This window comes from Lepidochelys olivacea (genome assembly GCF_965140295.1).
Source record: "Lepidochelys olivacea isolate rLepOli2 genome assembly, chromosome: 15".
Taxonomy (NCBI): Eukaryota; Metazoa; Chordata; order Testudines; family Cheloniidae; genus Lepidochelys; species Lepidochelys olivacea.
The window spans coordinates 11,465,062-11,492,137 of record NC_140425.1 but is presented as its reverse complement, the minus strand read 5'-3'; the positions used below and the strand labels follow the sequence as shown (position 1 = coordinate 11,492,137).

General features: G+C 40.9%; 1 protein-coding gene across 1 annotated transcript in view; it reads right to left on the bottom strand.

Annotated features, from left to right (window-relative positions):
* SUDS3 (SDS3 homolog, SIN3A corepressor complex component) overlaps nt 1–21,837 on the bottom strand; it is a 29,915-nt gene extending 8,078 nt beyond the window's left edge. Inside the window, exons 1-10 of the mRNA XM_084649423.1 lie at nt 21,543–21,837; nt 19,115–19,184; nt 17,826–17,881; nt 17,009–17,080; nt 14,375–14,394; nt 13,550–13,706; nt 7,643–7,738; nt 4,916–4,977; nt 3,791–3,812; nt 2,929–3,034 (exon numbers count right to left, since the gene is read on the bottom strand). Of these exons, the coding sequence (XP_084505549.1) occupies nt 2,929–3,034; nt 3,791–3,812; nt 4,916–4,977; nt 7,643–7,738; nt 13,550–13,706; nt 14,375–14,394; nt 17,009–17,080; nt 17,826–17,881; nt 19,115–19,184; nt 21,543–21,708 (827 nt within the window). The 5' untranslated portion in view covers nt 21,709–21,837. The remainder of the gene's footprint in view (nt 1–2,928; nt 3,035–3,790; nt 3,813–4,915; nt 4,978–7,642; nt 7,739–13,549; nt 13,707–14,374; nt 14,395–17,008; nt 17,081–17,825; nt 17,882–19,114; nt 19,185–21,542) is intronic.
* Nucleotides 21,838–27,076: the final 5,239 nt, after the last annotated feature.

Below are 27,076 nucleotides of genomic sequence, written 5' to 3'. Positions count from 1 at the left end.
AACCATTTATTCAGCACAGTCATCTTGTAAACAGGAAGCACTCAAGTTATTACAACCCAGACCCCACCACCTGCTTGAAAACACAGTGCTAGGGTCTGAATAACCCTCACTATTAGGTTGGTAGTAACCAGAAGTTACAATCTGACAGCTCTTCATTGTCTATATGAAGTGAGTTGGTGTCTTAGTATAATTAACGTACACACTTCCACATCACAAAAAACACCATTGCAATTGGCACCCTTATTGCCAAGATAAGAAGTGGGTCTGGAGAATGACCTACCTTTTAATCAATAGAGACGGTCACTCACTGGCAAAGACCCATAACTATGGGTACTATAGAAAACCTTAAACTAGGTAGACAGCAGACCTAATGGAGACTAGTAGGGTGGCAAGGGGAACCAGGCACTACTGCTGCCTGTTTGTTGATGAAGAGGACTATGTCGCTCAAAGTGGTCAGACAGCCGTTGAGAACAAGGGATAAAAATAGAAGGGGAAAGGTGGACTAGGACAAAATTTACCTGGGAATTTTTTAAGCTGGCTTCTAGGGGAGAAGGAAAATAGTTCTAATGGGCGAACTCTTCCTTTCTATTAGGAAAAATAAACTGCCATAAAAGCTAGCACACATTGAGGCTGGCTGAAACTTCATCTTCTGCTAGGAAATATTTAACTCAAATTCTGAAGTGTCTCAGCTTGTTCTCGTGAGTAAGTTTTTCAATAAGACAAAGGGACTCCTGTCTGAGGGACAAATGGAATACAAACCAATGCCTCAGAGATGCACACTGGACTTCAGACTGGTGGCCAATAATGGAAGCCTCTCCCATTCCCTGCTATGAAATTCTCTCACTTATTATACTATGCACATCTAAAGTTAAAATTACAGAAAAAAAAAAAAAGTGTTTTTGCTGCAAGCAAGTGTTTTAGGCATTGGGGCAAAATGGCCGAGGGGAAAAAAAGACTAATTCCACATCCAGCTGGGATTCCTATTATTAAGTCTCCATTTTGTGAAATATGTTTGCCAAATGTAGCTACAAAAACCTCAAGGAGTCCATTTCTAGCCTTAAACATTAAACTATTTTGAGAGGACTGTCCTTTATGTCTCCAGTCAGAAGGAATAAAATGTAGTCATTCCTGAGCTGTCAGAGTTCATTATTTTTGGTGCACACGAGCAGCTTCAGTTTAATATGCGTTTCAAAAAAAAAAAAAAAAAAAATTACCCTCCCACCACCATAAGCTACTTTGTTATTTTAAAATATCAGCTACTTTGCAGAGGCATTATTACTATCAATCAAAATGTGAGCAGAATTATTCTAGCAAAATGTAAAACAAAGTAGTACAAAACTCAGGAAAAGGCAATGACTACAATCCTTGACAATGAAACCCCATGACAATGGAATGTGGTGAGAAAAATATTTATGCTACAATGCCATATGTCCTATGCTACAATGCCATATGTCCTAACCACACATGATTTTAGAGTCCTTTCATGCTTTTGTGAAGCTCATCTGGGGTCCAACTGTGTATTCCTTAGTTTGAATTTGGTGGGAATTTTGCTTGACTAAGAGATGCAAGAGCAGCCTCTGTTTCTAAGAGGGAGGACATACACCTTTTACAGATGTGTCCGTGTGCTTGAAATTTTAGGGAGTGGAGTTTAATACCTATAGTTTATCCTGGTTTCAGAAAAAACAGGGAAGGATAGTAGTTTTAAACAAAGAGAAAAAAAAAGAACGTAATACACTTGTGAAAAGACTCAGTCTGTTGAAACCTAGTTTCAGCCACACACAAGTTCAAGCTCCTTTCTATTGCTAACTGCCACCATACATACCAAACCTTTAGTGAAATTTCACTACCAGAGGATTGGTAACAGGAAAATTGCTTTAACAAACTCAGCAAAATTGCTGCTGTGCTAGGTTATGAACTTTTAGTTAAAGCCTTCTGCTTAATAGCTAAAAAAAAGAACAGGCAGTAAATCTGATGAGAAAATGACCTACCTTCTAGGTGCTCATCTTGAGCAGAACTCATTTCACATGGCACCCATTCAGTGAGAAGGTTACAGCAACTTCCCTTGGTTTTCTGAGCTATCATTACACCAAACTAATCTACAACACACGGCTCAACAGTCAAAGTAATACATATATTAGAAGAGTCATATAAATTGCTTGCTATTTTTAAAGGACTGGATTGCGTCCTTGATTGCTCACTCTTGCATATTTCATAGGATTAAGCTTAAAAGGGAAGACCCAGTGAAATAAGTTTTGTACAAAATGAACATCTTCCCTGATGTATCGTGAGGCTTCAGTAGCTATATACCCATAAAAATTACAGAGATAAATCTGATCATCATTTCTGAAGTTGGTTCTTGTGTGGGGGTTTGATCTTTAAAGGTTATTTGGTTTTAGTTATTAGAAACATTTTTCATTCTACTCTGCAGGTTCATAATATTTTACTACATTCTGCCACCTTGTGGCGTAACATTCTAATGTACCATAAAGCTGAATTAAGAACTGCCGATGTCGTGAAGAGCTGCTGCATCAGCACCAGTACATTTGGGTAATAGTTTAATGGATTTGAAATTGTAGCCTGCATTTAATGGTGACTACTTTTTTTAATGTTAGTTTTAATAAAAATACTTCCTCAGTGTTGTAGCACAAAACAGGGCCCCAAGGACAGCAGCTTACATAGCCATAAATACCTTCCACTAAAGTCAGAGCGGGAAGCAAACCATTACTCAGACTTCTGTCAGCACTCCTGCAGTATAGAACTATAGCCACTTTTAATTCACTCAGCACAGGTAATAAGTGGCTAGCTCCTGCTCAGAAACACATTTTGCCTCTAAAATGCTTTTTCCAAAGCAAGTTCTCTTTGCATTCTTTTGTTGCTACAGAGCTCAGACTAACAGCAGCAGCTGCCACATATTCCATCTAAACCTACCATCTTTTATCATAGTAGAGTTTGCCATCTTCAATCCGAGCTTCAAACCGCTGTGCTGGAGACTCTGCAGGTGCGGCTGGCAGGTGTTCTGGAGACGAAGGAGACGCTGAAAAAGAAATAAATTGTATATATAGACTAGCATGTGCACATCAGCATATATACATGCAACAGGAAAACTGACTATAGGCATAAGTCTTAGCTTCAGAGGTGTTAATGCAATTTCACTGACACTGTGTGGTATGAACAGAGGAACTCTAATTTACTTCCGCTTTGACATAAATGCCTTCTGTTTGGGCTAGTCATTTCACCTCTGTGCTTGTCTCTTTTCACGTAAAAGTGCTGTTGCCAGGCTTCTCTCAAAGAGCTTGAAAAGTGTTAAAAGTAGCAGACAGAATGACCCTTGTATTAGCTTCTGACTCTTGTTATATAACTAAACCCAAAACACAGAAATAAAGCCACCTATAAACACAAGAGAAATATCCAGACCCCACTGGTGAATTGTGTAGCACACGTCTGAAAGTCAAGTGGCCCCACCCACCCGAGAAAATTCGGTGAGCCATCTCAATACACTATGTAGTGAAGATGAAACCTCTTACAAAAGCATTTTGGTCGATTCCTGAATCCTACATTTAAACAGGCAGACACCTGCACAATCATATTTTACTATTCATAATGCTCGTTTTATAAAAAAGTAAGGTGGCAGTTTGGAAGCAGCAGAACTGCCAGTAATTCTCATTGGATGGCTAACCACAGAGATTAAAAGAAGTTCCAATTTAAAGACTGCTACAAGTCTCCAACAAGATTCATGTATGCTTGAGAGAACATGATTTGTACCCCAATATTAATATCATCATGCACTTACCTGGTCTCTTGGGTGATTTAAGCTACCAGAAAAGAGAGGAACAAAGCAATTTTAGACATTTGACATGCAACTTGTGGTATCATAAAAGCATTAGTCTGAAAAAGGAATTGTGACAAATGAAAAGCAAGATTCAAAAAGAACTGGAATGTAAAATTGTAAGTAATGTTATTAGTTATAACTAGAATCCAGAACATTAAATCACGAACAGTAAAGAAGCTCGACACAGAACATCAGCATCATGAGACAAAATCTGGAAAATGAAGTTCTCCTCTCACTTCCAGTAATTCACCAAAACAAACAAACCAAAAACCAAACTCCATTTCACACCCTCCCCTCATCTTCAGGGTGTTCTGTTCAGGCTTGGAGTAAACTGTTCTAAAATAGGCCTCATTGATGAGAGCACTGAAAACTCACTCCATCATCTTGCATAGCTTTAACAAGCCCATATGGGGACCCTGATGGAGATCTGGCAAAACAGATAACAGGTCTGGAAGAGACAAACCTTTTATATACAGAGGTACACCTTCCCACCTCACCCAGCGAGCATCCTATGACATGAAACAGCTGAGATGCATTACAGAGAAAGAGGGAAACATGTGACTTCTGTTTTAAGATCCGAGATCTGACAGGAGTTTGTGTCAGTGTCTGTAAATCCAGATGGAGGAAAAACGCTTCCGATTCCTCCTACTTTATTAGGATCAGATATACTGTGTTTTGTCCAAATAGTACATCAAATATATACCATTTCATTAAGGTCAGGTTTCAGAGTAACAGCCGTGTTAGTCTGTATTCGCAAAAAGAAAAGGAGTACTTGTGGCACCTTACAGACTAACCAATTTATTTGAGCATAAGCTTTTGTGAGCTACAGCTCACTTCATCGGATGCATTAAGGTTAATTCTAACCTGTTGGAATGGGATGTGGGGGGAAAGGAACCACCATCTTGATAAGCCTGGGTATGTTAAGCAGTGGAGTACAGACTAGAAAGCTTACTTTGGATGGGATAGCTACATAAGTGACAATTTCCCAGCATTATGAAAAGGAGCAACTCATTAGCCAGATATGGAGATAGCTTGATCTAGAGAAACTTAATTCTCAGCATTGAAAAGAAGGCGGCTATTACCTACCTTATTCAGTGTCCTCAAATCCTCCATTATCTGTTCATCTGTCAGCAGATAATTTAACTGAGGTATTCAGAATTAAGGTACATGTAACCAAGACACTTTTGGCAAGCAAAGGTAGAAACCAAACACCCCAGTGGCCTCCCTCTCACTTGACCAGAACACAAACTCAGAACTTTAGAAGAAAGTCATCTAAAACTTAATACTCAAAGAGTCCTATCAAAGAAACAAACCTATTTATTACACAGCCATCTTCAAGGCTTCATGTAGTCTGTAGCCAACTGACAGTTCTGTTGCAAAAATTATTCTAGCACATTAGACACAAAAGGTGGGTGAGGTAACATTTTAGTGGACCAACTTCTGTTGGCAAGAGAAACAAGCTTCGGAGCTGACACAGAGCTCTTCTTCATGTCTGGGAACTGTCTCAGGGTGTAAGTTTCCCAGACTTTCGAGCTTACACAGGGCTCTTCTTCAAGTCTCAGAAACTTGCACCCTGAGACAGTTCCCAGACGTGAAGAAGAGCTCTGTGTAAGCTCAAAAGTTTGCCTCTCTCACACCAACAGAAGTTGGTCCAGTAAAAAATATTACTTACTCACTTTGTCTCTCTAATATCCTGGGACTGACAGGGCTACAACACTGCATACGTTCTAGAACATACCATTTTAACCAAATTCATCAATAAAAAATGCTTAAACACACCCAACACTTGACATTTACTCTGTGAAGGCATCAACCGGTAACATTTTAACAATCTTTTCTGACCTGCACTGTAAGAGAAGAATACCAGCTAATACTTGAGCTGCAAGAAGATCCCATTGTCACCTCACATTTCATGAAGAGCTGAGTTCAGTGTTCTGCTTGTCCACTGGGTGTGAGCAGAGGCATAGAAAATATGAACCTCCAGTGCATCTTGGGGCAAAACAAAATAAAACTGATAGGAAGATAAAAAGGAGTACCGTCAACCTGAAATCTAGTCAATTATTAAATACAATTAGAAGCATTTCAGAGCATTACACGCACTCCAAGTTTCCAGTGCCAGTTTTTCTGGTTTTACAATGACATCTTCCTCTTTCTTTTCTAGTGTATTGCTCCCCTCTGCATGGAGGTATTACAAAATAGGGGAACCTAACTGTATATGAGAAACAAAACTGAATCTATAAAATACCTAAATACACAGTCTGTGTAACCAAAAATAAGTGAAGAAACAGGAAAAATTTCCCTAGCTTTTCCAGCTGTGATTTACACATTACTTCTAACACTGAGAAGTAAGAACACTTGGACAGAAGTGTCAATTTTTAAATTGACTTGTCCATTCAAAAAGGGAAAAAAACAAAACAAAACAGGAGGCATCACTTCCAGGATGCTCATTTTGATGGGCTACTTGCTGCATCCCTGCTTTAGTGCAGTAGCATCCAGGACCCAGTCAAAAAACAAACTTTGACCTTTCTGCGTACAGCTAGCATTAACCCTTCCCCAGTGAGGAAGGCAGGCAGTGCTTAACTTAGACAAGATATGGAACCAAGCTGGCAGCCACAGTTTTATAGATGAGAGTGTGATTTCCACAGCAGCAGGGAAAAATATTAAGTCTGTGACAGATTTCCCTGAATGATGGCAAATAAGGGATGCTATCTACTCTTCTTTAAAAAAATAAATAAAAATAAAATAAAACACACACATCTAGCAGGAGTAGTTCAAACAAAGCAGGAGACCCCTGCAGTTATATTCAATTAGAACGAGCATGCAGAAATCATGAGTCACTCCCAAAAGTCATGATATGGGTTAAAAAAAATCCATTTAAATAATAAGCTTGGGGTTCTTTCTATTGGTCTTCTGAAAAATAGATGTGCCTGGCTTACTTTCCAGTTAAATATAAGGTTCAAAAAAGTAGTCATACCTGCAGGGGAACCATGCAAACACTTAAACAGGCGATGGTACCCGACTATTAAAGCTGACTTCTGAAGGGAATAAAGATTGTGTATTTTCCCCTCGTTTGTGCTGTACGAAGGCATGAAAGATTTTCTCCAATTTTAGTTACAGTAGCAAGTCTTGCATTCCTTGTTTTCGCTACACATCTCCTTAGATGACTAGAGATGTGGAATGGCAGTTCTCAGACATCAAATGAAGGGGAAGAACAGTTGAATTTCCTCTCAACTATTTTGTCAGTTATTTGAGTTAAAGCCCTTCCTCCCATCTTAAACCATGTCCTGTCTATGGGATTACTTACTTTAAGGCTATGTCTACACTATGAGCTGGGGGTGAGAGTCCCAGCTCCCATACATGAGAGCTAGGGCACTAAACATAGCAGCATAGCCACAATAGGACAGGCAGCAAGTATGTCCGTGTGAGATGGGAACATCACCCCAAGTGTAGACATACTCTAAGGGCATGAGATGGTTACTTTTGAAAACAAATCCACTTCAGAAATTCACAACCCAATCTTTATTGACAAAACCCGAAGTAGTCAAGCCACCACGCTCAAAAACTGGGCCTAAGAACTGGTTTTCGTTATAGTCTTCTGTTAAGTGACCTCAAAATACCGAGTTTACTTACTCCAACACTGGTTAGACATGACAGATTACGTTGCCAAATGTCTTAGACTGACAGATTAAGTCAGGTCCTTATACCTTGTTTATAATTTTCTTTCCTGGGTGCTGCACTATTGACATACTGTACCCTATGTGCAATAATCTAGACTCGTAAAATAGCACATGACTGATTGTGTAAAAAGGATATCAGGGGCAGGTTTTCGTCTCTTATCCGGGATCGGAACAGGGTCATTTGGCCTCCTTCTCAATTTCCTTGTCATGATAGGTTTCACTTCCATGGAATCTGCAGAATAATGAAGTTGGACAGCTGATAAGACCACAGAAGATTTTGAAGAATGATAGGGAGATGAGAAAGGCAGCAGGAAGAATCATCTTTCTTTCTTCACATAGAGAACTATATTTTTCAACATTAGTTACCAGCACTGGCAAACGCTGAAACTGGAATTAAAAAAAACCCAAAATTCTTGATTACTGAGTTAAATACAGCATTATGGATGTCAGGATACAGCTATGCCACCTCCACGTGATACAACCATATTTTCAGGGTTTTACAGCTAATTACAGAAAGATGCTACTTTAAAGTCTCAGCACATATATACGTTCTGGAGATATTAATATCAAACATCTGTTTGTCCAGATTTAACTGGAATGTATAAAGGGTTTGGTTTATAAATATTTTTGCACTAACAATAAAGCCTGGTAGATTTTTTTTAAAAACACAAGTTTGCAAGCCATCAGCCTCAAATACAGACAAGTCACTTTGCCAATAACAATTTTTACCACTAAGGTATATTGGAGATGTAAAGAGACGCAGTATATGAGAGGTTGCTATAATGTAGCTTTTTAGTGCCGCAACTCTACTGATTGAGCCAAATTTCTACTGAATTGGTCTTAAATTCACAGAACACATTTAATCCCAGAGGATCACAAACTATATACAAAGTTTGCTTCATCTACCACAGCCACGCAGCCACCTCTTGAGTGAGTCATAGCAGCTGTTTAACAGCACACGGCAATGGAACAGAACCATTTTAGCACAAAAAGTTGGAAAAAACACCCATATCCAATTGAAACGGCAAGGAGAATTTTTGGTAGCTGAGTAACTACTTGAGCTGAGATTTGGCTGAGTCCACGACTATTCTTTGTTGATCTGTTGAATCCAGACAACCCCACACAGAAGTCATTTTATAAAGATGCCCCAAGTCAGAACAAAGGAGAATGTAATAGAGAAATAAACTTCCCTCCTGAGAAAGGCTATATTGCTGAAGGATTTTAAGAGCGGTTTGTTTTGCCAATTAATGGCTGATGTTGACTGTTTCTAAATGGAAACTCAGCCAGTTCTCTTACTGGAAAATGGTACTTACAATTCCAAATTAGTAACAAAGGTTGAAGTCAGCAAAGCAGAAAGAACAGAAAAGCCCTCAGCATACCAAGGTGGAAGTGAGGCTCCTTTTCATCCTCAACCCACCCAAATGAAAAAAAAAAAAAATTTACACAAGTATTTTGTACTGAGTGAGATCTCTCACCAACCACAAAATACACTGTGCAGCCCACACAAAAAGCAGACTACTCCACATTCAGTGCTCTCTGATGTACCTAGACAGTGTCTCTAAAAACGGAATCTAATTACACAGCCCATAAGCATATAAAGCTGAAATTAACATGCTAAACTTCAGCCCAAGGACAGACATATTCAAACGGGAAAAGAGTCCATACTATTGCCTCTGAAATAGAAGCGCAATAAAAACTAAGTAAAATGACAGCCCACTTTTATTCTTAAATCAAAGTAATGAGTATGTCAGCCTATTATTGGATAGCAAAATACACAAAATAAAAGGGAAAGGGTTGGGAAAAATCAAGTTAAAACATTAACAAATCTCTCAAACTCTAATCCAACACGTCTAATTCTTTTGTTAAGTACTAAGCAGTTTTCAACATAGAGGCTAAGGTTTTCAAAACCAACTGGAGGATTTAACCACCATTTCATTAACATTCATGAGAACTGTGGTGCAAAATCCCCTAGTCATCCAGAAAAGCTCAGCCAAGAACATAAGAACAGCCATACTGGGTCAGACCAAGGTCCATCAAGCCCAGTATCCTGTCTTCTGACAGTGACCAATGGCAGGTGCCCCAAAGGGAATGAACAGACAGGTTATCATCAAGTGATCCATGCCTTGTCACCCAACCCCAGCTTCTGGCAAACAGAGGCTAGGGACACCATAACAGAAGCTAGGGACACCAAAGTGCCTAGCAGTAGTACTTAAGATTTCAAATACTACGTAACAAACTCTGGGATGGGACAGGAGCATGGTATGGTACCAAACCGCTCACTTGAAGTTTTCACCACATGCAAACGTTGACCAATTATATGTAGGCAGATGAACTGCACAGATGTTCATGCAGATCCAGTTACCATTGCTGTTACAAAGACACTCCTATTGGAACCCGGTGCTCAACCACATCACAGAAAGAAAAAAACTTCCTTGGTCTACTTAGGCTAATGAACCTAAAAGTGAAAAGTTTGTGCAACAATGGAGAAATGTATCAAGTGACATGTAAACCCATCTTCTAAAGGGCAGACAGTCCATACAGTCCATGCTGCCTGCCTTCAAATGTCCAAAGGACATACGGTTTCACACTGCATAACTTGGGTGTCTAATACAATCACGAGAGCACATGGACGGCAAGACAATCTAAAAAATGTGAAAGTTGGCTTCAGAGAGAGGAGCTCAACAGTTTAAGGGATCAGGCTAAGTTTTTTGTACATGTTCTTAAGCTATTAACCATTTTTCAGATACAGAGCTCTTTCAATATACTGAGAATTTAGGCATGTCTTTAAATATGCCTACAGCTATATTCAGCTTAGAGCTTGCCTGTCCATCTCTGAAAGCCAGACTACCTCAGGATGCGAACTCTTAGAGCAGTTACGCATGTTCAAAATAGGGATCAAACCTCCCCTCATCTCAAATCAGTGAGTGTCACCATGCTGCACATGAAGGAAACGAATATTGTGATAAAAGCTAAAAATACAAAGTACCATTCACTGACGAGTTGATGGCAAAAGGAAATCTCCATGACTGAAAGCTGAATTTAGCAAGTATTAACACTAAAAGCTAAAAAGGACACTGAGGCACGGATTATATTAATCTAAAAGCATGAGAAAGTTACTACTATTGAGTGGGATCCATTCAGCTCTTTAATTATAATTAATTTACATTATAGCAGGAAAACAATTAATGAAATCTTCCAGTTAATGGTAACACTAATATGCATGGGTCCTTTTACCAGATCAGCTAGAAAAGGAGTTTCCCCTCTCTTCCCTCTAGCTAAGTCAATATCCTTTCTAAACTTCTTAGCTGTAACAGAGTCACTCCCTGTATGCTACAGCTAGACCATTCACCAAGCTAACTCAAATAGGAGACGAAGGGAACCCTTAGTACACAAAGCAGATGCTGCATGGAAATTAAAGAATTTCCACACAGTATAAGCAGCAGCAAAGTGTCGTCTTTCGGTAAACAATTTTAAAATGCATTATGGTCTAAATGCTTCTCTTACTTTGGATCTTTATCCAGATTTTTAGTTAATAAGTAAAATACCATGAGACACAAAGTGCTCTTATGGCCAATGTTAGATTGAGCAGGTCACACAAAGCCATCAGATCTATCCACACAGACTTCATTTCTTAGTCCTAAACAACAATAAAATCGTACGTCTGCAAACTTGGGCAGAAACTATGATGGGAGGTCTGTAAAGGACACCTTTTAACACAATATTGTCTCAGACGCACCATAAAGTGACGGAGTTGCTCTTCATTAGAAAAGCAAGACCAGAACATTGGTACAATCTCATAGCACCATCTGTGAAATAGGCTAATTATCCTTCTACCTACCTTCATTTGTGTCAGTTATTGCCTTGGCAATGTTTTCTACATCAAGGATACCAATTGGTTTCATGAAAAAAAAAAAAAATCTGTCCACTTAATGCCCATTTTCCAGAGTCTGAACACAAATGAAATTTTCCCCTTATCTATTTTACTGGCTTCATATGGCCTTTTTCAACCTTTATTGTTTGCCTCTTTAGCATCTGTTACTAAAGAACTCAGAACCCAGATTAAATCCTGGCATGACTGGATAGAGAAACTGTTGAGATGTGCCACATTGTTGAACAGCCAGACTTCAGGTACTGAAGTAGTCCCTTCCCCGCAGATGGAGTGGGAGGTCGTGAGATGACATTTCCCAGCGGCCTAATGAAAAAACCCATGAACATCTGGTGTGTGTTCGCTAGAAGAGTTCAGTAACAAAGATGGTTTTAATGCATTAGCTCCAATTGTCACCACACTACAGGCAAATGATGAGAGAAGCTACAGGGATATACATGAGGTCTTTACTAGGTTTACAGATAAGTTGCCATTATTCCAGATCAAACACATCTTAAACATGCAAAAAAGACACTTAAGACCTATAGCTTAAAGCTGTGCTGCTATTAAAGTTGAAAAGCCAACCACAGGGACTCACTCTTCAGACAAAGTGTGAATTAGTGTCCACCATTCCATGGTTCCAAAGGAATCCTACAAAATCAACCAGGCAGTTTTCCCCTTTCTACATGTTGAAGCCCAAAGGCATCAGTGTTTATAGGTGCAAAAAATTAAGTTAAAAGGAGCCAACTTCCCTCTCTTATACCTCGGTCCCATTTATTTCTGGTTAAACTTGATCTTGTAAGTACCTATTAAAGTTTCTTCTCTAGGTACTGAGCCTTTCAACAACTTGGCTTTTTTCTATAGAAGCCAGCTGGCTGCTGACACTACTGCTGAAGTTTTGTTACTGGCTGAGTCACATGGTCCTGCTTGACAGCAGTTGAATGCTATGGTAATATAAATATTCTAATAAGGAAGTCGCAGTCCACTCACATACATCCCAATAAGCAGAAAGTTTGTCAAATCAAATAATGTGCAACAAAATTTCTCATCTGCCCTTTACACTAATAAAAGGGAGGAGCCTCAGAAAGGGATAAATGGATACTGTGGCACATTCTGGGCAAAAAGATTTTCTATCAAACTGGAGTTTTTTAGTTTACAGGGGGGAAAAAAATGTTACCCTTTTTGAGCATTACACCACACTACTGGTTGCATGTGGAAAATAGTCACCCCTTTTCTCCATAAGTCTCAAACTTAGTCCCAGTCTCTGGCTCCAGTTCCAATACAGAAATAAAACTATGAAGATTTACATGCTCCTTTCAGAGCAGGTGATCACTGGAATTCCATAGTCAAGAAAGAATTCTCACCAGGCAGCTACAGAAGTGCTGCACTGCCCCAAAACAACATTAAAAAAACCACCTTCCCCTAGATACAGAAATAGAGACACAGACGAGATGCAGAACCATATAGGCTCTGGTCACTCTTGTAACTTAATAGCTTTGGTCATTCTAGTAGACCAAATGCTACAAGGAACTGTAATTCTCTCCCTGTAAGTATCCAGATTTTTTAAATTTTCTGTTAAATAACCCCTAGACTCTACCTAAAACAAAGTAAAGCTCCATTCAGATCAAGTTACAAGGTATCCAAGCTGTGGAATGGTAGTGTAGCAAGAGCAGTGTAACACCACAGGTCAAATTTTGCAACGTGTTCTGCTAAACAAGAACAAAGTCAATGCAATTCTAGATAAATCATGAAACAATCAAATAATTCTACAAAACTCTATAAAAGCCCTCAAATTTAACTATATTGATCCATTAGTTTGAGCATTCAGAAACGAATTAGGTTTTGAATCCTATTGCCGATCAGAGACTGAAAGAAAACTTAAGTTTTCTGAAAAGTGCTTAGGCAGTGGTTCTCAAACTTGTGTACTGGTGACCCCTTTCATATAGCAAGCTGCTGAGTGTGACCCCCCCTTAAATATATTAAAAACTTGTTTTTAATTTATAACACCATTAGAAATGCTGGAGGCAAAGCGGGGTTTCGGGTGGAGGCTGACAGCTCACGACCCCCCATGTAATAACCTCACGACCCCCTGAGAGGGTCCCAACTCCCAGATTGAGAACCCCTGTGCTTAGGTCTCATTTTTGGAGAGAGAAGAGACAGATGCTTATCTTGTTTTACCTCCTGTTAGCTCCATGGTTAGCTTTTCATTTTCAATCATCTTCTTCTTCTCTTCTAATTCAGCAATCAGATTTTCCTTCAACTCAATTTTCTTATCTTCGAACTCCTTCACTGCTGCCTTCTTCTCTTTGATATAATTTCTCTCCACCTGCTCTGTCTAATGCAAGCCAAAAAGAAACAGAGGATTAAGGAAGAGAAGCCTAATGACCAGGATGTACACTACAAGTGGAAAGGGGAACTAATGCTAACAAGGACTGATTAGTTTTGGAGTAGAGCAGCCATAGTCAGCTTACATTTTAAAAGGTATATCAACATTTCTATGACCAGTTGAAAAATGCTTAAGAAAATGAACAATAAAGCAAATGACTACACTGGCAATAGTTGTGCTACTCATATTAAATAAATCTTCTTTTGTAATGCTTCATAACACCTAACTCAAATATCACAAAGTTCTTTAACAGAGCAATACCCAATATTATACAATTAGTACAATTTATCCATTTTGCAGGTAGGTTAAATGAAGGAAGACAAGTTAAGTGATTTACCAAAATACATACCTAATGTAAAAAAAAAAAAATCCCACAAATGGCTATTTTTAGTGACTGTTTAATTTTTTTTTAAACCATCTTCAGCAGTTACTTGAGTAGTGGTATTGATGGCAGTTTATGCTATATCTCAGCTATGGTAATCAATTTTAAATAAAGAAAACCTCTACATAGATTTCCTGGAAAAAAAATGAACATGAGCTACCATGTGATAAGATACTAGGCTTAAAAAACAGACTGATATTTTATTTCTAGAAGCTAAGAACACATGAACACTTACTTCTAGCTGGAGGAAGAGTTCTGAAAGACAAAAAATACAGGTCTAGTTAGCATCACTTTATTATCCTTACAAGACACACAACAACAACTTGCCTTACTAAGTAACTCGGTTTTGCAGCCAAAAAAGGCGGAGTAAACAGGGTACATACCTATCCCATTCTGATGCACATTTCATAGTTCTACATTGTTGATTCCAGCATACATGTGCCAAAATTTCTGTAAAAGTATATTATAGGCTGACATTTTGTAGGTGCATTTAAACCACAGGTGGTAGAGCAGTGTCCTATTTCTGATCCATTTCTGTTGGGCCAAGCTGCCATGTTTAATGGCATTTAAAAGGCAGTTGGAATTTTTTCTAGCTTAAGATGCTATTTAAAAAGTTGGCACTAGATTTAGCTTTCCAGATTAAATGAAAACTTGAAAGATGCAGCTGACAATGCCAGATGAATGTTCTGCAAAGAACCATGGTTTAAACAGATTTCACTAGGCCCAGCTGTCATTGCTTCAGCAGCACTTCTTTGGCAGAAAAGCCCTTTCATCAATTTGAGTTAACAGACATGAGGTTAACTGCCCCACAGCAGATGAGGAGCATATTAATGCACCACATAAAGCAAACTATACCCTGTCTCAATTACATAATTCAGTTCATACATTGAGGCCAGGGAAGAGTATTGCCCATAAGTTCAGCAGTCCTGCTCTTAATGAAATCAGTGGCAAAATTCTCAACAACTTCAAACTGAGCAGGATTACTGGAGGATGTGCGTCCCAAAATGAGGATTTTACTCAAGACTGTGATAACAAATTCAAAGTAAACTAAGGCTCTTGATCAGTCCTTACTTCACTGTATCAAATATTGATAATTGTGATCTTCAACCTCTGGCAAGCAGCAAGAGCTAGGAACAATAGGTAAGTTCTGAACAGAACAGGTGCATTAAAGAATTATATTTGTGATCTATTTTAGGTAAGAATTTATATGCATCAGGAAGCCACATCAAGATGGCATACAAAAATTTGTTTCAAGGCCAGAAATGACAACTGTGCAATTAAGGCCAGTCTTGATTTCTTAAGGGCTTTGCAATGAAAGCTTAGATAAGGAACAAATGCTTCTTTTACAGAAATAATAAAAAAAAAAAGCAAGTCCAAAGAATTGAGAATTTTGTACATATTAGACAGAGACAAATAAAAATGCAGACAGGGCAAGAACACAATTTCAGTTGCCACCCTTCCCAATATTGCTGTAGTTGGCAGTAGGAGTTTTACCACAAGCGTGAAAATTAACACCATCTGTCCCCCAATGGAAGAACTCTGCCACTGCAGCAAAGATCTCATTGATCCCTGCCAGCCCAGGGTACACACTGCAGTTTAGTCTGACGTTAACAGATTACAAAAACACAAAAATAGTACTGGAGTCCAATTCTAAACTACATCAAATTCATCTTCTATGCTTGAAGACAAATTCCTGCAGAGAGCACAAGGAAGAGATCAGTCCAGTTCAAGTTTCACTGGCAAATTCTTTGAGGGGACAAATACAGTCCTAGAAACATTGGTAGTGCACCATTCATATGATGGTCAGTGTTCACTTGAGATTTGTTAGTGGCTTTTAAACAGTGATATCAGAACCCACAGTATAAACACGCTGCAGTGCAAAATGGCCTAGGTATCTGTACAGCATTACAAGGTTTTATCCCTCACTGCTGAAGGGTGGAAGAACACTGCTACATTTTCATTTCTGACTCCCACACATTCCCTTCTGAGAAGGGAGCTCTAATTAAGTGGAAGATAAAAAGCTACATAGGAATGAGTGAACAAGAGCTAATTTAATTTCTGAACTACTCACTCTAGAAGCACACACTGGAAGACTGTATGGCAGCCTGTTTCCCTGACAACTTCCCATAACCGCTATGGGGAATTTTGAATTACATTAACAGGCTTTGATACACGAAGTTTTACATACAAAGATTTACTGAGCGTCCTATCAACAGCTTCACAATTAAAGTAGCACGGCTACTGGCCTCGTGGTCAAGCAGTAGATACCTGGAGACTAATTCGGTCCTTTGATCCTAGGCCAGTAAGCTGCGGTGTGATTAACAAGCAGCAAGCCCAGCCCCCACAGTCATGTAGGACAAAGCTGCCCTAGAGCAAAGTCTCTAACCAATTCCAAAGGACAAGCAGTGAACTCTTCAGGAAGCTGTCTAGCCCCCATTGCATGCCCCTCTTGTTGGAAGGAATCACTACAGCAGCAGGCTTGAAAGAAGGTGATTGAAAGAACAATTAAAAGAAGTTAAATACTATAATTTACAAGAGGTCATATTAGACTATGAGATCTTATTACTTGACTGTAGGCATACAAGTGCCTAGTCAAAACTGCTGTTTACTGATAAACATATTATAGTTAGCCAATACACCTGCAGAAAAGCATGATGGATTCTGTTATGCCTTATGCATACTCAGCAAAGAAGCCATTTAGCATCACCAAAAAGAATGAAAGACTGGAGAATCTTTGGCTCCTGCCAACCCTGTTCTCCTAGGATTGAATCCATGTCATGTTTCTTGGGTGTGATTCTCATCTGTGAGGCACCTACATAAGTCAAAGGTTCTTTGCATGCATTTTTTTTAAAACAAAAATCCAGCTCACCTGCATTCCGTATCCGTTCCTTGTATTGCTGATCCAGTTTTTTCATTCTTTTTTGATATTCTTGCAAAGTACCTAATTGAAATAAATTGCAGATTGCCATAAGGTCATATTGTTTTCTAATACTGAATCTTAGATAGTCCATACTCTCTAGGTAAATTTAGCATTTCAGATAAAGTATACATTTATTGAGGAAAAAAAGCCTAAAGAGAAGACTGCTACCCTGCTTCCCAAAAACCAGCCAGAATATTTATGTAGCAGCACCATCCACTTTGTGTGCATGGCAGGAGATGGCTGAATTTGTTTTGTAAGTAGAGTCATAAGTGTGTGAGAGGTATCCTGCAGTCTCTCAAAGGTGGGAAGCTGCCAAAGGCACATCACATACAGAAAGGGAGATACATAGGAAGTATGGACTATAACAGTGAAGAATGAAGTTGTGTGAGAAGACCCATGAGCTCTAACAGCAACTTTTCCTCATGGTCACTGTCTCAAGAGACATTTTTCTAGAGGGCTATGAGGTACATCTCATTTAAAAACCCTACCACAATTAGGTGAAACACAAGCCCTCACATTTCCGACACCTCATTTAATTGCAAAACCATCTCACAAGTGAAAGTATTGAAGAAAGAGACTTTTTCACTAAAATGTAAACATGATTTCAAGCCCTCATTCTACTGCACACAGAACAAAACAGTGTGTCCATCTTCTATGGACAACACTTTCAGGACATTACTACGGTCATTTCTCGCTTCCACTTAGACACTTTTTAGAAACTGAAAATTTTATGGTCAGAAAAAAACCTACTAATTTTAAACCCTACCTTCCTGCAATTGCTGTAACTGCCTCTTAAGAGATGCCAGTTTGTCCTGATACATCCTGCAAAGAGAGGGCAATATTACATAAACAGGTCAACCACACTGTTTGTTTCACCACCTGCTTAGGTGAATAAATCCATTTCATTTTCTCACCAAGTAAAGAGGTCCTCCTGAAAAGACTTTTACAAGAGGGAGTATTGTTCAATTTAAAATCTGTACTGCTACTTAATTATAAAATAAACCAAAAAAGGTTATGCTGGGAACCTCAGAAATAATTGTTGCAAGATGTTTTGCTCCACTGATATTAAGAACAGTACCACAGAATCATTTTGCCATCTTAACTTCTGGCAAGTCTCAATCTTTGTTCCCCAGTTCCCCATCTGTAGGAAGGGGCTACTTCCATGCCTTCTGAGTCTTGGCTTTAGAGTAAGTCTTCTCCAAGACCTATGCAACAGAAGTTAAGAGTAAAACTGTGGCAAAGCCACGAACAGAACTTTAATCTCCTGCCTCGAAGATCTGTGGTTTTAACCTAAGTTCATCCTTCCTGCCAAGCATAAAACATCTTTGTCAACAAGTGAGAGACTACTGAATGCTACACTGCATTTAAAGATCAAGAAAAGCTATTTTACTAGGCTCTGAGAGTCCAAAAAGTCTGGCTTACTGGGCTATCGTTGTTGGTACTGTACTATGCAAGAACATGAAGTGGGTGTCTTCTTTGTTTGGGAGGTACCAAGTATGGCCTTCTGGACAATATAGGGATCATAGTTGGATGTCTCCAGGAAAGTCACATCCACCTCTTTTTGTCCAGAAGGAGAGCAGCCAGTGCGCAGGTTCTTGAACAGGTTAAGCAGTTTTTATGTGGGGCAAAGGAGAATCCTAATGAGTCCAATATAGTTACCTATCCCCGTTGGGCGAGGCACTATGTAATCAGAATGTCAGCCTCTATCTTAGAGTTAAAAAATCTCAGGATATGTTACACTAGAAATGTTACAGTGGGCACAGCTGCGCCGTTGTAGTGCTGTAGTGTAGATACTTACTACAGTGACGGAAGGGGTTTTCCGTCATGGTAGTAAATCCACCTCTCCAAGAGGCAGTAGCTAGATCAAGAGAAGAATTCTTCCACTGACATAGCAACGATTACACCACGGCTTAGGGCGGCTGAATTACATCACACAGGGCATGAAATTTTTCACAGCCAAGTGATGTACTTAAGCCAACTTAACTTGTAATGTAGACCAGCCTCTTGGACGCCAGAAAATGTTTTTGGTTGAGGAGGAAGGGGGACCTTACTTACTGTTCTTTCATTTCTACATAGTCCTCTTCATCATGCTTTGCCAAGTCAGTTTCACTAGCATCCTCAGTATCTGAACAAGGGGAAGAGAAATTTGATAACACCAAACAAATCAAATCATTTTTAAAGAAATGAGTGATTGTGGCACACGTGCAGTTATTCCAAATTAATTTAGTGCAGCCAAAGAAAGGATATAATTTGACATTTCCAATTTTGGAGATGATTCAAACCATCGTACACATTTCCTACACATATAAGCTGTTCAAGATGGGCGCTCAAACATTTAAAAGGAACCTTGGTAGTATATCAAAAAGAATCAGTTTTTGACATAGGATACCCCTGCGATTTCCTCCCACCCACTCCATTTCATTTTTTGGATGAAATCAAGTTATTTTAGCACTTTTAAATGCAAGGGCTTGACATCATTAATTGAACCAGGCATAGCACCAACAGTGCTTTGCAGGCTTCCTCCTTATAGCTTTAACCCTGACCTGCTGCTTCCATCCTTAACTCCCATATAACTGTATCAATACACCTTTATCTTGACCTACAGCACTACAAAGCAGAGTTTCAGAGTAGCAGCCGTAGTAGTCTGTATTCGCAAAAAGAAAAGGGGTACTTGTGGCACCTTAGAGACTAACCAATTTATTTGAGCATGAGCTTTCGTGAGCTACAGCTCACTTCGACGAAGTGAGCTGTAGCTCACGAAAGCTCATGCTCAAATAAATTGGTTAGTCTCTAAGGTGCCACAAGTACCCCTTTTCTTTTTACAAAGCAGAGTGATAATTATACTAAGTTCCGCAGTAGTTTGCAACAGAAACAAAGGGCCCACTGAAGATATAATTAAAGTAATGTTATTTCACCTAGTCTTCTCAGATGTGTACTCCAGTATCTACATATAAGAAAGACTATTACCACAGATTTGTCGGACACTGATAAAACAGGTTAATGCTGCATTACAAATTCCCTGCAGCTCCTCTACATCTCCTCCTTTAAAGACTGAATGGGAACAGTTAACTACCGTCTCACTCCTCGAGCTCATCTGGTCAAGTCAGGGATTAGACACATTGGAAGGGTAGAGCTAGAAAGCCTGCACTGCCAGTACATTAGCTATTGTGTGGACTTGGAACTTCAGTCTCTAATTCCATCTGCCCTTCTCAGATTTCTTCCTTAAAATACCAAACACTACAGGTTCCTTGTGTTAAGATAAAACTCAATGTATCAAATAAGGTATCAGTCAAAGAGATAGCTACAGCAAACCATGCTAGAGAGGGCCACATCTGCTAAGATAAACTGAGGAAGCCTTGGTATTTTAATTCAAACACATCACAATAAATTTTAGCCACACTGGGTGCGTTTAAAATGATTTATGACAACTCTAAACATCAAAAGGGAAGGACTATTCAGAGAAGATGAAGAGTCCTTAAAATCACCCTCACCTTCCCCACCCCAGGATATCAAGACTTCAGAAAAGCCTTGAACGCACTAATGCTTTCATGATATGCCACAATAAGATGCTTAAAGCAACTCGCCTTAAACTGAAATATGAAAAAATGAGAGCACAAAGCAGATGATTCCCTTTCACAGCATCATCTCCTCCCTGTCACCCCAAGAGTGTCTCTCAACATTGTGCATGGCTCATTTCTTCCTCCTTCTTCTTCCCCTTGTATCTACCAAGAGTCCCTCCCCTAACCTTCTGTGACCCATTTCTCTTATTATACTTCCTAATTTCATCCTTCTGTACCCCCACCCATACCCTTTCTTCCCAAGCCCTGGAGCACCACCTCTTCTTTTGTTACTTTTATACCACTGAAACAAAGCCAAATGCCACCCCAACTGCCATGTTCTTACTTTGTCCTTTCACTATCCCTCTCCCCCCAACCACCTCTTCTGTGTGCCCCATTAAACCCCTCCTCTACCCCAGTATCTTTTCTGATCATATTGGAGTCCCTCTTCCAATTCTCTTTTCCATCACTTCTCTATTTCTCTTTTCCCATCTCATTATCCCAATAACCCAGCTCGCTTCCTCTTGTCCTGGATCATTTTCTCCATCTAACTCATCTCACCCATGCCCCTGAGTCTCCAAATTCCTCTCCAAAACACTCTCTACTGCCTTTTTTATCCCAGTTCACCTGAACTCATTCCCTTCTCCACCAAGCTGTTAAATCAATTCCTCACCCAAACTTCCTCCTCTCCCACTATTGCAGTAACTCCCTGGATTTCCTCTGCCACACATTCCTACCCCCCAGGATCACCCAGGCACCCTCTCCCCACCTCGGGCAGCTTAGCCACCTGCCAAGCCGTCAAACTACCTGAACCCCATCTCCTGGTACACCCCACCCCCTTCCCCCACTTCGCCCTCCCCCCTGCGCCGCGACCCTCCCCCCGCCTCCCTCTGCCCGCTGTGAGGAGGGCGGAGGGAGCCACTCACCCTCGTCGGAGTCCCGGGCCCGGCCGCTGCGCTCGCCGTCCTCCTCCTCGGCGCTCTCCAGCTCCTCCTCCTCGTAGTACTCGGGGCCGGGGGGCAGCGCGGCGGGGGGCAGCCCCGCCGGGACAGGGGCCGGGGGCGCGGGAGACACCAGCCCGGCCGCGCTCATAGCGGCGGGGCGGGACGCGGCCCGGCCGGAACTCGGACTCTCCTGCTCCCGCCGCCTCAGCCGGGACTCGGGCTCGGCGGCAGCTGGCCGAGGACCTCAGCGCGCCACTTCCGGGTCCCAGGGGCTGCCTAGGCGGGGCCTCGCGCAGGCGGATGCGCAGGACTCCTACATCCGGGGAGAAATGGGAGGAGTCAGGTGCTCCGGCTGGGCGGGAGGGGGCGGGGCTGAGCTCTGGGCCCCTCGCTTTGGGAGCGGCAGATTCGAAACCTGGGCGGGCCCCAGTCGGGGAGGGGGCAGATCCCGGGCCGGGTCTGGCTCCAGGGTCGGGTAGCGACTGGGCGGGTGGAGAGCCGGACTGAGTCTGAGGCGGATCCAGCAAGCCTGACTTCAGTGCCCGGCAAAGTGGTTGAACCTAGTAAAGAGCAGACCTGTCAGACGGTGGATGAATGTGATTTGGGGTCCGGTGATGAAGTGGGCTGTAGCCCATCGAAGCTGATGCTCAAATAAATTTGTTAGTCTCGAAGGTGCCACAAGTCCTCCTGTTCTTTTTGTGGATAGAGACTAACACGGCTGCTACTCTGAAAAGTGGCTGTAGCGTACATAGATTTTAAGAAAGCCTTTGACAAGGCCTCTCACCCAAGGCTCTTAAGCAAAGTAAGCTGTTGTGGGATAAGAGGGAAGGTGCTCTCCTGGATCAAAGTCACTGGTTAAAAGATAGGAAACAAAGGGTAGGTATAAATGGTCAGTTTTCAGAATGGAGAGAGGTAAACAGTGGCGTCCCCCAGGGGGTCTGTACTGGGATCAGTATTGTTCAACGTATTCCTAAATTATCTGGAAAAAGGGTTAAACAGTGAGGTGGCAACATTTGCAGATGATACAAAACTAATCAAGATAGTTAAGTCCCAGGCAGACTGCAAAGAGCTAGAAAAAGATCTCTCAGAACTGGGTGACTGGACAACAAAATGGCAGATGAAAGTCAATGTTGATAAATGCAAAGCAATGCACATTGGAAAACATAATCCCAACTATACCTATAAAATGATGGGGTCTAAATTAGCTGTTACCACTCAAGAAAGAGATCTTGGAGTCACTGTGGATAGTTCTCTGAAAACATCCACTCAATGTACAGCAGCTGTCAAAAAAGCGAACAGAATGTTGGGAATCATTAAGAAAGGGATAGAAGTAAGACAGAAAATATCATACTGCCTCTATATAAATCCATGATACGCCCACATCTTGAATACTGTGTACAGATGTGGTCGCTCCATCTCAAAAAAGATATATTAGAATTGGAAAAGGTTCAGAAAAGGGCAACAAAAATTATTAGGGGTATGGAATTGCTGCCATATGTGGAGAGATTAATAAAACAGACTTTTAGCAGAAGCCTGACATTCCTCTGTAGCTGATCTGGAGAAACAGAAATCCTGCCTCCAAACTACACTTCAAATATTTTTATGTTGTAAAGTTATTACTATATGGCACTGAAACTTGGAGGCTTATTAAGATCTTACTATCTAAACTCCAAGTTTTCATAAATAGCTGCCTCAGAAAGTCCTCCGTATCAGATGGCTAGAAAATAAAATGACAAAGAATTATGTATGAAACAAACTGGTAGGACAGGAAATTATGGAAATAAAATGGAGATGGCTAGGACACACATGGAGTAAAGACCTGAATAACAGCAAGACAGGCATTGGACAGGAACCCCCCGGGGCAAGAGGCAATGAGGTAGACCAAGGTTAACATGGAAGTGCACAACAGAAGCAGAATTGAAAAAGCTATCAAAATGTCATGGGAGGAAGCTAAGACTGCAGCAGGAGACTGGTACCTCGGAGGGAGCTGCATTCAGTGTCTGTATGTATACAACTATCAATTTAGCTTAATTTGGTAACTGACCAACTTAAGCTAGATCTGTTTGTAACTGGCTTATAGCAATTTAATTGTGTTCACAAGGGGGTTTGCACCATTTAAATGTGATTTAAAAAAAAACACTTTTAAACAGGAGCAGTTTTTGTATGGCACTAAGGCCTGGTTCTTAAAATGCTTTGGGATCTACAGTGAGAGCACCTGCCACATAAAAGTAAAATCTCCCATACTGCTTGGAGGGAGACAACAGAGGGCGCATAAGAGCTGTCAAGGATCCTCTTGCCTCGTACTTCCTAACAGCTTGTGTAAAGCGGTTCAGCTGTGGCTTGTTTTTCTTCCAGTGTATAAAACACACGTTGTTACATACTTCAGATTCAGACACTTCCCTTGTCCATGGGTTGCAATGCTCCTGCCCCAGGAGATTTACTTTTCAGCTGGGGAGAAGGTCTCTGCCGGGCTTCTCAGATCTAGAGGGATGGGTTCACCTCCTCTCTGGCCCAATGGAAAATGAGCATGATTCCCTCATTCACTCTTGTGGTTGTTTTAACATCTGTGGCACAAACCACAATGATTTTGATGATCTGGTTCTGCTCATCATCAGCTACTCAGGATCATGTACTGAGCAGGGTGTTATAGGAATGAGGACTGAAATGAAAGGGCAGGGCATCTCTCCCATTCTTTCCTCCTTTTCCTGTCTACTTATCACACACTCACCCTCCTGTGTCATTGACAAGCTGTCACTGTGTTGGGATGTCACATCCATTAACTGACATAGCTACATCATTCCTACGAATAACAGCTTCCATAAATACAAGGCAGGAGTGGGTTTAATCCATTATAAATCATTAGCATTTTTCAGAGCATATCAGTTTTCTAATTTCTGAATATTCCAAATACCCTTCCCACAGACCCAGCTATGACATCCACAGAGACAGGCACTTTGGTCTGCACAGAGCTAATTGCAGGATTAAAGATGTGATGCTTTGACCCCCAATTAGCATGAGTATGATAAAAACAAGATTTAATCTGGTTTAGTCCTTTTATGTGAGAACAAAACTCCTAAACAGAATTGATTGTCTTGTATGGTACCTAGCAGAGCTGCAACTGAGCACTTACCACATTTGTCACAATATGTTCCCCCAAAGTCACTGGATGTTGAGTCACTGAAACATCAGTGTCCCACCTAGTGTAAACCTCCAACCAGGAGAACGAACTAAAATTTAAAGGAATGATAACACACAAAAGCCTTGCAGAGTGAGCCAAAACTAGTAAACCTGGGTTCTGCCAAGCCATCAAGGTCATCACGTTCTTCCCATTATTATGAACAGAATGAGTATAACAATTGAATATGTGTAATGCTTTACCCTTTTATTACACATTCAAGCCAAGGATTTTCTCTCCTTGCAAACATTAACAAATGTTGACTTGCACACTTGAGAATGAATGTAAGTAAATATTATTGACTGAGCTTGCAAGGTCCTACACTCAGCTCTGTGGCATTTCTCCATAACATTCAGCAACAGTAGCTCACCTTTGGTTCTTCTGCAGTGGAGAAATGGAATACTGTACAGTTTAGCACATGTGGCTCTTTTATACGAGACCTTAAAAACAGATCTTTTCAGCTTTATGTATCTTTGGGAAATTCCGTGCGGTTTTGTGTCTTGGCCAAAGCTTCCCTCTCTCCCGTGTTTCACAGCATTCTGTGCACTACCTGGTTGTTGCATTCCAACCAAGAGGTGGCCGTATTTCAGTGGCGATGTATGCCTGTAGTACTGTACATGAAAGTACTATGAGAGTCTTATGTGAAAACACCCCTGTAAATGTTACTATTTTAGGAGTTATTAATAGAATTACTCCACCTTCCTAATGCTTGAAATGCCTTCCGACTTCCCAGGGGTCAGACTTCTTGCCTCTCTCTGATTCATCGTCCCTCTTCAACATCTTTGTGACATCTTATGTGTAACAGATACTTTACCCACTCTGTCTCTGGGTACCTTTACTGCCTCCGTTTCCCTTCTCCAATTAATCAAACTTCACTTTGTAGGGGTTCACAATAATCCTCCCTTTCTAGGAGTCTGATAAACTTCAAAGCAAGATCACTTCCACCTAGCTTCCTGCTGGGACACAGCCCTAGATATAAAAAGAAAAGGAGTACTTGTATTCTTAACCCAGTCCCTACTGAGACCTTTATCTTGGCTGGCTGGTAGGCACACGCTCCACCACTCATACCTCGTACAAACTTACATTCCCCGCATCTTCTGTAAGGAGCGAGTCATACAACCAACCATCTTCTTTAAGTATATCCCTTAAGACAACTCAGGGTGCCCTTATATCCCCCAGCAAGCCTTGTTTTTAGTCACATGCCCCCCATCACTTGACTCCTGGACTGAGAGGTAAACTAGACACAAGTGAGGCTGAAAGCAGGACTCCTTAAAGGGCCAGTCACCCTGTGACACACTCCTTCAACTACTGCCCTTTGTCTGAGGCAGATTGGTTCTTCTTTCCGTGAAGGGAAGTTGTCTTTTTACATGTCCTACAAAGTTCTGGTTATATTTACCAATACAACATCACTCACATTTCTTTGTAGTGTACTCAGTATAATTGCTGAGGCAAAAGTTTTCAGTGATCAAAACCCAACTCTCACTTGCTGTAGTGCTCCCTCTATGCCAGACTGCTCATGTTTAGCATTAGTCTTGTGGAGACACCCCATGCTCTCATCTCTCAGGCATTCAGTAGGAACCCAAGGGAGGAGGGTTAGCTTTAAGGAATGCTATGTTTTCCTTGCAGATGCAGCAGCTTAACTGTCCACGCCCCAAGAGCTTTCACGCCTCTTACTCAAACTACTGCAAATAGCCCACGTTTCTATCAAAGGTCTTTTCCCCCATCACAGGCTCACTTACTTTGTATATGCACATTCCTTTATTTGATGAAAGATTTCTTTGTTCTGCCTTCTCAATATCAGCTATTATCAGTCACAGAGTAGCCATGATACAGAACTCATGCTCACAGCATGTAAAAAAAAATCAACCTGTTGGCACTAAAAAAAACCAAAACAACCTGTCAAGGTTGAAGCCAGGATTATGAACAGAGATGGATTCTATACATTTGTCGTATGAATGAAATAGTTGTAAGCAGAAAATCTGTAACATACCGTTCTGGCTCTCAAATGCCTGGCACACCATTGTAGCCTGCTGTTGGTCAGGCAACCTGGGCCTTCTAGTCCCAAAGGACCAGGTGATGCTAGGCTGAGAGCAAAGCCTGCTGGGAGAAGACACAGGATGTAAAAGCCAAAGCACCATAGTAGCGAGTGAGATAAGGGTGGTATGGAATTTTTGTACCGTGGGGGTGTGATGGTGGGTAGATGGGGTGAGGGACAACTGTAGTTATCAGGTCTTGTCTGGGAAAGGAGCCTGAGTAGAGCTGTGGACAGAGACCAGTGACAGAGATTGCTTGGAACTACTGTGGACCTTTACAGCCAGGAAGAATGAAAGGCTATATACAG